We start from the raw sequence: 11,960 nt of genomic DNA, 5'->3' as shown, positions 1-11,960 counted from the left end.
AATTCAGTTGGTAGATATAATTGCTGTGTTGCATGAGAGCCAGGGCTACACAGAGAAACCCTGTCTCGAAAAAAAAAAAAAAAAAAAAAAAAAAAAAAAGAGTTATGGCTGGTAATAGGTGTCTTAGCCCTGGGAGAGAGGGGAGGCAGATGCAGGGCATCCCTGAACTTCACAGTCCCCCTAGCCCATCAGTCTGCTCTGGTCCAGGGAGAGACCCCATCTCAAACAATAAATGGACAGTTATAGTGTAAGACACTTGGCCTAGACCTTTGACTTCTACATGCATGAACACATTACACACCACACGTACACACAAAATATATAAGAACTCAGAGGTTTCCTGGTTATTTAATGATTTAACAAATAAGACTGAAGGGTTTTTCAGAGGATTTGGAAGAATTAGTATAAGTCTGATTGACCTCCTTGCTTCTGGTCTAATGGAGAGACGAGACCCTAGCATGTGGAGATTTAGACTGGCAGAAGACTCAGGGTGACATTCCTAGGACAGACACTTCTTAATTAAGTACCCAAAGAAGGGAGGGAAGCTGGAGAGATGACTTAGTGGTTAAGAGTACTTGCTGCTCTTTTAGAGGACCCAGTCCAGTCCCCAGCATGGTTTTTGTTTGATGTTGAATTAATTAGGGTTCCAATCTTACCTATTTCTCAGATCCTGACAGATTAGGGCTGTGGAGCTGGGTGAGCTGTGTTCTAAATCGGGAGTTTTAGGACAGTCAAAGACAAGTCCCTGGTCCCCTATGGGTTTACCTGTCCATGCAGACATCTATCTGTATAGCCCTACAAGCCCCTGCTAATCACATGCTACGTAGGCTGAAGTTCTGGAGCAGGAGAGGCAGTACATTTGCCAGTCTCCCTTCTGGTCTGATAGAGAGACAAGACTCTAGCCTGTAGGGATTTAGACAAGCAGAAACATCAGAAGAGGGCTTTACTTGCAAGGACACTTTATAGTTAATTAAAGACATCAGGAAGAAATCAAATGAAGCTCTAAATCACTCCCAAGATCCTTATTCTACCTAGAACCTTGAGGTTATGTACATATAGGATAAATCAAAAGAACAATAAGCAGGTAATTAGCTGTGTAGACAGATGGATGGCTAGATGGATGGACAGATGAACAGGTTTGGAATTAATAAGTGATGGTTAGATAGATGTATGGGAAGGCACATGGATGTATGAATGGTTATATGCATAGGTGTACAGATATATGTACATACATACTAGTGGGTGGATATATATTGAGTTTGTAAGTGGGTGGATGAATAGACAGACAGATGGGTATTTGGGCACATAAGTGACTGAAGGATGGGTGGATATTTGTTACAGGCAAATAACCCTGGGTCCACCCTTGTTTAGAGTGTAAGTTGAACATGTTTGTGCCATCTCTGAGCTGAAGTCTCTGAGAGACTTCTGGAGGTTGGTGAATTGATTAAATGTCAAGTACTGAACCCATGAAGTGCTCAAGCAATAGAAATTATTTTCCCTGGCCATAAAGGAGAGGAAAAAGATATACTGTGGGGCCTTTGCATGGCTGGCTTGCTATCATTTTCTCTTTCCTAGAAACTGAATCCTGAACTTTCTTTGGACACCAGGTAGTTTGAGTGGCTCACGGCATTGGTGCACTCTGTTCTCATGGTTGCCTCAGCCATTGGGTAAGAGATTCATGTAGCTCAGTCAGAATGTACCGCAGAGCAGTGCGGGGAAGGGTGGGACATGATCTGTCATGTGTGTGTGTTTATGTGTGGGTGAGTGTATGTATGTGTGTGAGTGTATTTATGTGTGTGTGGTGTGTGCATGTGTGTATATGTGTGTGAGTGTGTGTATGTGTGTATGTGTGTATTTGTGTGCATGTGTGTAGATGTGTGTTTATGCATGTGGTATATCTATGTGTGTATGTGTGTATATGTGTGTATATGTGTGTATGTGTGTATATGTGTATATGTATATATGTAAGTGTGTATGTATATATGTGGTGTGTGTGTATGTGGTGTGTGTGTGTGTGTGTGTGTGTGTGTGTGTGTGTGTGTGTGTTTTGAGCATTAAACCCAGAAGTTCCTTGGCTTTGTCTTTTGGAGCCTGGTAGTGAGAAAAAGACAACCCAGAGGCCCTGTGCTGGTAACATGGAAAACCCCAGGAATGAAGAAGCCACTGTTACAAATGGCAATGCAAAGGCAGAAGGAAAGACATTAAAAGCCTGGGTTCAACTTGGTGTGAAATTGGTGATCTCTGTACTTGTGAGTTATGTGTGCCAATCTGTTTCCTTTATCCTGGAAGTCTGTCTGTGTTCTCTCTCTTGATTCTAGATTTGCAAGGATCCCCATAAAGAGGACTCAAGAACAGATCATCTGTAGAAGATGAAGCAAGTGCTGGGCAGGATAGAATTGGAAACAGTTCAGGGTGCCCACCATTCAGTTGAAGCTAAATTACAGCTCATATTTCAAATCAGAAAGACAAGGAAGCTGAGGTTAGAGGGTTAACCACCCAGCAACTTGCCAAAAGAAAAAAAAAAAAACCACAAAACATTAGTTAAGCATGGGTCTGGGATTAGACACTACATCTCTGGTTTCTTTCTTCCTATTTTCCTTTTTGCATACTGTGCCAGTAGAATGGATGGGTGGATGGGAGGATGGATGGGTTGGTGGATGGATAGATAGATGGATAGATAGATGGATGATGGATGGATAGATGGATAGATGGATGGATGGATGGTTGGATAGATAGATGGATGGATAGATGGATGGATAGATGGATGATGGATGGATAGATGGATAGATGGATGGATGGATGGATGGATGGATGGTTGGATGGATGGATGGTTGGATGGATGGATGGATGGTTGGATAGATAGATGGATGGATAGATGGGTGGATAGATGGATGATGGATGGATAGATGAATAGATGGATGGATAGATGGATGGATGGATGGATGGATGGATGGATGGATAGATGGATGGATGGATGGATGGATGGTTGGATGGATGGATTCATGGATGGATGGATGGATTGATAGATGAATGGATGGATGGATAGATAGATGGATGAATAACATGGATACAAGGTGGATGGCTTGGTGAATGGATTGATGAGTGGGTGGATAGAGCTGCAACTAGAAATCAAATCCTCCTCATTCTCAGCTCACCCCCTTCTCCTGCACAGATCACACATATAACACCTGGGACAGACTTACCCCATCCGAAGAGCACAAATGCCTGCAGGCACTTCCTTTCTGAGAAGAAGGAGATGGCCAGGAGCGTGTGAAGATAGAGGCCCTCCACCAGCAGCCACGCGTAGTTGGCCATGATGCAGTACTGGAAGAAGATCATGACCAGCTTGCAGCCCGCCTGGAAGAGATAGGCACGTGAGCCCGGGCTGGGTGACTGTTCCCCAAGTGAACAACACTACACTGCAGGAGGCAGGAGGTCAGCTTAGAGTGAACCTTGAGGGATGTGGCTATCTCCACAGACTGTGGAGATAGCTCAGTGAGTAAAGTGTTTGCTGGATGAGCAGGAGGACCTGAGTTTGATTCTAGAATCTACATTTTAAAGAGCCAGGTATAGTAGTGCATGCTTGCCATCCCAGCCCAGGGGAGGTAGAGACAAGCAGGTCCTTGGGCTCACTGACCGCTCAACCTAACATATTTGGGTAGGGGGCTAAATATTGCTAAGGATTACTCATAGTGAGCTGCTTACAGTGGACAGTCAGGGACCCCAGGTGACACACAGAGAGTGCAATGACATGAGCTATCTGGACACTGGAAGAGAGAAAATAGGTCAGACTTGGTAAAGGTTTGTTCTTCTGAAGATGTGTGTGTGCAGACATTCAGGTGCAAACTCGCTTTTCCCCCCACTTTAATAACCAGGCAACTTCTCCTAGATTTTGCCATTTGTCTGTAGCTGGGAGTTGGCCGAGTCCAGAAAAGAGAAGTCTCACCAGAGGTCTAGTTTCCAGAGCAGCTGGGGCGCTGCGAGCACTCGGAACCAAAGGCAGCCTCCACAGAGTCTAATACGGCTTACATCATGCCTCCACGGCTGCATTAGGGAACCTCCTGGAACTCCCACCTCCTGCCAAGCACCGTATCTGTGTAATCTTAATGGCGCTTTGCAAGGAGGACAGTATGCTATGGGGTTTGGTTCTCTCCAAGGTCAGTCTAGGACATTTAGTCATGTTACCCTGTGGGCATCACAGTAGGTGACGTCATCTGAGGGGAAGAGTACGGCATCCTTGATGAAGTTGGACAGGGCGCGAAGGATGAAGGACACAAACAGGTGCATGTGGATGTAGTTGCGAGTGCAGTGCAGCCTCCTGTCAGAGAGAATGTGGGGCTGCGAGATCATGGAAGGAGGGGCTGGTGCTCACACAGGTGTACCTGCCCCTGCCCCCTCCCCTTGCATGGAGAAACCAAAGCCCTGCCACCAGCCCTCAGGTCCCATCCCTCTCTGCTAAGAGAATCCACATGAGGACATAGGTCCCTAGGTGCCTGGTGCATCCTGTACTGTACTGAAGAAAACCAGGCCTAGTGGTGCATGCCTGTAATCCTAGCACCTGGGTGGAGGCAGAGGGATCATCTCAGATTCTCGGCTCCCAGGGGCTACTTGGTGATACCATGACTCAGAACAGAACAGACCAGAACAGAATGGAGTAACATAATCACTAGTTTTGGAACAGCAACATGTCTTCTGCCCTGGCCAGCCACCACCTCCAGCTCCCCAGTTTTCTCCTGTGCTCTAGGGACTGGAAGTTTGTTACTGGTCCTCCTTGCCATTATTTTATTTTGAGATCGGATCGTTCACAGCCTAGTCTGGCCTCCAATTGCCTTTGTAGCCAAGGGTGACCATGAACTTGTGATCCTTTTACCTCCACCTGGGATAGCCACAGGGCACATGTCACTGTTTCCAGTTTATGCAGTTCAGGGGACTGAACCCATGGCCTTGTGCTTGCTAGGTGGGCACTCTGCTAACTGAGCCACATCCCTAACCCCACAAGAGAGCTTTGCGTAGAGGGTGTCCAACCTTTTAGCTTTTCTGGACTGCACTGGACTTGTCTTGGAACACACATTAAATCCAGGGATGTATAACCACCGCCTCCTGGATTTGAAGGTGTACATACATATGTCTACATACATTTTTTTGCATGATATTGCAATAGCACAGTTTCATCTACAAAATTTACTCCTTTTGTGAGTTACAAAAAAAAAAAAAAAACAACCCCAAAAACATGTTTTAAGTTTCCAATTTTGTGTTGAGCTAGATTCATAGCTATCCTGAGCTTATCAAGATGGCCGGGCAGCGCCATCCCCCCACCCCCACCCCAGACCTCCCTCTTTCCATCCTGGGTAATAGGGAGAGATTTGAGGACTGTGTCCCTGCGGGCGGGGGTGGAGGGGTATGGAGAGTGGGCAGGATGTTCTCACCGGAAAGAGCACAGGATGCTGAGGGCGACCAGGAGCATGGCCAAGGAGGAGCTGTAGCCTACAGTGTACATGACCTTGAGCTTCAGCAGGTATGCATGCTGCAGAGAGAGGCACAGGTCAGCCCTACCTGCCCACCTCGCTGGAGCTGGCTCTTCTGCATCCCAGGGGCAGTGGCTTGAGGCAGGACTGGTCCCATCCACCTACGTGTTCCAACGGCTGTTGGCAGGTCCCTTTACCAGCACTATGAATGCAAGGCTTTACTGGAAAACCTCCAGAGGCAAGCTGCTCACTACCTTTAGTGGAAGTCATACAACAATACAAAATACTAGAAAAAAGTTTTTAAATAAAGGGTTTTATGTGTATCAGCCTGGCCTCAAACTTCCTAGGTGGATGGCCTTACACTCCGGATCCCCCTGCCTCCACTTCTCAAGCGCTTAGATTGGAGGTGTGGGCTGCCATGCGTGGTTTTCATGGTGCTTGAGGGCTCCATGTATGCCAGGTAAGCACTCTTTCATGCTAACTGCACCACCAGCCCCCTCCCTTTTCGTCTTTGAGACACAGGGTCTCATATATTCCAGGCTGGCCTCGAACCTATAACATAACTGAAGGTGACCTTGAACTTCTAATCCAAGCACAGGCATCAAAGGTGTGTATGCACTACAGGAATGTTTTAAAGTAAGATTCAAATTAGCTAATTTTTGTATTCCATCTGTGAAGTTTTTTCCTTCTAGAACCATCTAAAATAAATGTACCTTCTAGATGTAGTTTGCCCCGTGTACACAGAGCCCTGTCGGTTTTAAAAGTCACTCTCCCCTCTGACCCTCTTATCCTTTCAGCACTCACTGCCTTTGTCTTCCCTCTCTCCACACCCTTCACCATTGCTTTGTTGGTGTGCTTAAAGAAGAGCCCCAGGGGCCTGGGACGATGGCTGAGCACTCCAGAGTGCTTGAGGAAGGCCTGAGTTTGGATCCAGTCCCTACGTTGGGCAGTTCACAGTGACCCTTAACTCCAGCTCCTGGGGATCAGACACATTCATCTGACCTCCAAGGGCACCTGCACGCAGGCACATATTTGTATAATACACATAAATAAAGATAGAACTATATTTTTTGTTGGTTTTCTGAGACAGAGCTTCTCTGTGTTGTCCTGGCTGCCCTGGAATTCAAACTATAAACCAGGTTGGCCTTGAACTCAGATCCACCTGCCTCTGCTTTCTGGGTTCTTGGATTAAAGGTGTGCACCACCACTTCACTGCCTGGCATAAAATGAATACTTTTAAATGACAATGACAAGAATCACATCTCTGTACAGCCCAGGCCAGATGCACAGCACATCACCCGGCCTGTACCCTACCCTCCTGTGAATGAGCCCAGACAGACATTACTCTTTCACCAGCCCCTTCACAGTGTGTGATGCAGAAGCATTGCAGTAGAAAGGAATACTGAACAAAAACATTAAATAACACCTGCATTTCAACTCAGAAAAATGAACTGTACTATAGTCTTAAAGTGGGTTGAGGAAATGAATGTTAAAACAGTGGTTAATATTAATAATAATTGTATATGATAATAATTAGTGTATTAACTCTATATTAATTATAATACACAAAATCATATAATATAATTGATATATTAAGATATATAATATAATTTTTTATTTCTTTTTTTACCCTCCCCCTCCCCGATATATAATATAATTATATGATATATTTGTATATTACATATATAATTAATATTATAGTAACAACCAGGCTGACAGATATTTAAAATTAATAATATTCTACCCAGGTATGGGAATAGGGGGAGTGAAAACCGGTTGAATTTTCAGGCAAAGAATGTGTAACTACACATTGAGAGCCTCTGAGGTAGGGGTTTCTTCTGACCCCCCCCCCCTTCCACTTTAGGACAGGGTCTCACATAGCTCGATGTGTAGCTGGTGATAATCTTGAACAACAAATCCTTTTATTGCCACCTTCTGTGTGGCATGTGCCACTCTGCCCTGTTTTCACAGTATCGGGGATGAACCAGGGCTTCCTGTGTGCTAGACAGGCACACTCTACCAACGGGGCTGCAGCCGGGCACTCTAGGAGGTAATCCTAAGAAACTGAGCCAGCCCTCCATAGGCACAGGTTCTGTGTCCACATACATATCCAATGAACCACAATTTTTAAATATTAGTGGAGATGGGGGAGCTGTTTCTGTGTCAGAGAGATGGCTTAGCAGATAATGCCACTCACTACCAAGATTTATGCCCAAGTTCTACCCCTAGCACACACATAGTGAAAGGAAAGAACCAAGCTGCAAACTCTTCTCTGACCTCACATGAGTCATGGCACATGCCTCCTACATAAAATAAATAAGTAAATGTAAAAAAAAAAGTCTGTCTGTCCTGAGCACGTGCAGACATTGGTCCTTCCTTATGCCCCAGGGAATACAGTGCCAATATTTCTAGGGCATCCAGTGTGTTCAGTACTGTAAGTCCCTAGAGGTGACTTCAGTTATGCGGAACAATGTGCATAAACACTGTGTAAATATTATGTTATTTTACATAAGCCATTTTAGCGTCTTCAGATTCGGGTACACATAGGTTCCCCAGAACCAAGGCCATGACACTGAGGGACAACAATTGTCAGAAAATTATTTGTTTATAAGGACATTTTAAAGGTTACATTTACTTTGTGTGTGTGTGTGTGTGTGTGTGTGTGTGTGTGTGTGTGTGAGCGCACGTGCACACACACGTGGAACATCAAGCTTGGGAGAAGCCCCTATATCCATCTTGTGGGTTCTGTAAAGGTGTTTATTAGAGAACCACTGTGATAACCTTCCAGTGCCCAGTAGTGGAATAGTTAAGTGCATTATCTTAAACCTACAGATCATTAATGTTATTCTGGTGTTATAGGTATGTTTTTTGAGAGTTTCTAAAGAGGTAAGGACCTATTCATGGGACATCATAATATGCAAAGGCAGAAGATAAACTTTACCTATGCTGTGTGGTTTCTGCTACAGGTAAAAATAGCGTTAAATTATAGTAGATGATTATAGTAGATGGCCTGTGTGTGGTGTGTGTGTGTGTGTGTGTGTGTGTGTGTGTGGTATGTGTGTGTGTTTGTGTGGTGTGGGGGGGTGTGAGTGGGTGTGTGTGGGTGTGATATCAAGATGACTTCGTAGCTGGGGCTTGGGCTCAGTTTGTAGACTGCTTATGTAGCATGTGAGAAGTCCTGGCTCCCACTTCCAGCATCTTGTATAGTGGGCATGGTGGGGTGCATGGGCAGGTAGAGGTTGAAGCAGCATCAGATCAGGGTTCTTCAAGCTACGAGGAGAGTTTAAAGCCACGTGACCCTGACTGAGGAAGTAAAGCAAGGCACTGGAATTTGCTATCTGAGTAAAATGTTTTTCTTCCTGAACCTCACATGCTGTTGAGTCTTGACTGGAACTTATATACCCTGCAATCTGAGCTTATAATCACATTTTTAAAAATCTATGAAGCCGTGTAACATTGTGAATTTAAAGCTAGGCTCTGAAACACAAGACCTTATCTCAAAAAGGCGGTGGTGGTGGGGGGGGTATAAGCCAATCCGTGGAGCTCAGTTTTGTATCTTTATTAAAAACAAGCTTGTGAGCTGGTGGGGCTGCACTTCAAGTAAAGGCATTTGCATCAAACCTGAGGGTGCGAGTCCATCCTTAGGCTCCACATAGCAGAAGGACAGAACTGCTTACAGCAAGTTGTCCTCTGGTCTCCTGAGCTGTGGCACACGGGCCAACCCCTCCCCTGTAAATAAACTAATGTAATTGTGATGGTTTGTATATGCTCCGCCCAGGGTGTGGCACTATTAGAAAGTGTGGCCCTCCTCGAGTAGGCGCGGCCTTTTGGAGTAGGTGTGTCACTGTGGGCATGGCTTTAAGACCCTCCTTCCAGCTGGCTGGAAGCCTGTATTCCGCTAGCAGCCTTCAGATGAAAATGTAGAACTCTCAGCTCTGCCTGCACCATGCCTGCCTGCATGCTGCCATGTTCCTGTCTTGGTGATAATGGACTGAACCTCTGAACCTGTAAGCTTAGCCCCAATTAAATGTCTTCCTGTATAAGACTTGCCTTGGCCATGGTGTCTGTGCACAGCAGTAAGACCCTTACTAAGACAGTAAAAAATTCTAAAAAAAAAAAAATCTTGAAGATGTGTCAAGTGTCAGCAAGTCACTGACCATGGTCCAACGTTTCTGAGCAGAGCTGTAATTTCCTTTTGTATTTTTCTATCCTGGCATTTTCATGAGTGCTGTTTAGTAAGCAAAAGAAAAGGGAAATTACATCTTTAAGGGACAAGAACTGTACAGGGGGCCTTATGACTCTGCCCAGCAGTGGCCTCAGGATTGGAACGGCCCAAATGCCTCAGTGTCGTACAGTGGAAAAGAAACAAGACAAGCTCCCAAACCCTAGAAGGCTAGCCTGTTCCTTAGAGCTGTCCAACCCTGGGTGAATTACTTAACTTCTCTGAGCCTCACATTCTTTACAAACAAAGTAGGGACCATATTGTCTCCCTTACATGTTTTTTAGAAATGGGGAGAAACTAACAGATGGGGCGTATCTGCAATGCCTGTCATTCAGAGGACCCTCAGCATGCATCGCTTCCCCCAGCGCCAGCCACTCTTCCTCGTGAGTCAGCCGGATGAGGTGGCAGGAACGCTGACATATGAGTTAGCCTCCAAAACTAAAAATGGACCTGTTTTCTCTTTCATCAATAGAATGCTCTGAACAGGTGGCCATGCCACTGGGCTGCCATTAGTCCAGTTATTTTAAGAGGCATCTTAATGAATCTTGGGGGTGCTTCTGGGCAGCATCAGTTGTATCATCTGAAGTACATAGGAAAAGCTGAGTGTGTGGGGGTGAGGGAGCGGTGACAACTTAGGGGGAAAATATTAGAATGATTGACGGGTTGAAAGGCAAGACTCACTGTGTGTACGGTTGGTGGAAGGAGCTTGGAGAAGGTATGTAGATGTTTTTTACTCAGAATAAGAAGCCATTTTGTCATCAGATAACAACTGTGTGAGATGGAGCCTCCCTCTAGCAGCGACTGTCCCTGAAACCAGAAGCCACTCCTCAGGGATGACAGAAGAGCTATGAAGGTGAGTTAGCTTAGATTAGTGAGCCCTAGAATTTGGGAGAGAAAATAATTATGTAGTGTTGGGGGTGTGGCTCAGCTCCATCCTGGTGCTATATTAATTGGGCATGGTGGTACACCTCTGCCATCCAACACGAGAGAAGCAGAGGCAGAAGGACCAGATGTTCAGAGTCATCTCAGGTGCATAAGGAGTTTGAGGCCAGCCTGGGCAACATGAGACCCTTCCTCATAAAATCCAATCAGAAAACATGGAATCGTTGCAACTGGGAGCAGTTCTGGGGGCTGGGAAGGAGAAAACGGGGAATTGTTGGCTCAATGGGGGCTAGAGTGTCCCCTTCCTAAGGTGAGAAAGAGTTAACAAAATGCTTGCCCAGCAGGTTAAAAGCTCTGAATTCGAGTCTCAGTACCACACACATCAGGCATGGTGTAGCATGCCTATAATTCCAGCACTTTGGAAGAGGGACCGAGGAAACAGGAGCTCTATCTAGTTCACTCTGGGCCATTTAGGGAGGCTGAGACCAGCCTGGGCGGCAGGAGACTCTATCTCAAAATAAAAATTTTTAAAAAAGTAAAAAAGGAAAGAGATCTGGAATTTCACAAGTCTTGGATCAACCTGTTGGTGTGTACTCCCGGCTCCTGAGTTCATGGCCTGAACCACCACCCTGTGATCTTTCCTTCAGTTTAAAACTTGGCACAGTCAGGCCTACACTACTCAGGGGGTGGTCGGATCTAGAGATGCCCACTCTGGCTCATGGGGGCCTGAGAAGGCACAGGACAGCAGTGTGCAGTTCCCTGGCAGAATAATTTGTCCTATTCAGTCCCGAGTGACCTTCAGCCCTGATTTCATGTCCATGATATCTGACCCTAGCATGACTGTGACTCCCAGGAGTTCTCATCTGACCCTTGTCCCCTCAGCCTTTAACATCTGCTGTCGTCCATTGCGTCTAGAGGACTCAGAGTCCAGGAACAGCCCTGGCCTGGGTCAGACTGTCTCTGCCTCGGACCCTGACAGCGCCTGCCTATTTGCCATCCCTCAGCTGACAGCAAGCATTTTCTCTGAAGAGACAGACAGTAAATATCTCAGGCTCAAAATGCCACCCAGTCTCTTCCAGCTCTGTCCCTGTCACACAGGAGCAGCCTGTGCTAATGGGCTTGGCTTTGTCCCAACAAAACCTCATTTGCAAAAGCTGGGGGAGGCTGGTCATGGCCCAAGGCCAAGGTCTGGCAATCTTTGCTCTAAGTGGGTGCCGTTCACATTGTAGACACTTAGGGGCACCTGTGCCTGGTCTTTCTGTCTGTCTGAGTCTACTATGACATTTTTTCAATAGTCTAGTGGCACATACCCAGAAAGGGGGGGAAGAAGAAGAAGAAGAAGAAGAAGAAGAAGAAGAAGAAGAAGAAGAAGAAGAAGAAGAAGAAGAAGA

At 45.9% G+C, this 11,960-nt stretch overlaps 1 protein-coding gene across 1 annotated transcript in view; it reads right to left on the bottom strand.

Annotated features, from left to right (window-relative positions):
- The window catches only part of Sctr (secretin receptor), a 51,377-nt gene that overhangs the window by 13,409 nt on the left and 26,008 nt on the right, over positions 1-11,960 (bottom strand). The window contains exons 6-8 of the mRNA XM_029475539.1: positions 5,427-5,524; positions 4,186-4,318; positions 3,204-3,357 (exon numbers count right to left, since the gene is read on the bottom strand). Of these exons, the coding sequence (XP_029331399.1) occupies positions 3,204-3,357; positions 4,186-4,318; positions 5,427-5,524 (385 nt within the window). The remainder of the gene's footprint in view (positions 1-3,203; positions 3,358-4,185; positions 4,319-5,426; positions 5,525-11,960) is intronic.

The sequence above is a fragment of the Mus caroli genome, chromosome 1 (assembly GCF_900094665.2).
Source record: "Mus caroli chromosome 1, CAROLI_EIJ_v1.1, whole genome shotgun sequence".
Taxonomy (NCBI): domain Eukaryota; kingdom Metazoa; phylum Chordata; class Mammalia; order Rodentia; family Muridae; genus Mus; species Mus caroli.
The sequence above is the reverse complement of the archived record's forward strand: the minus strand, read 5'-3'. Positions and strand labels throughout refer to the sequence as shown.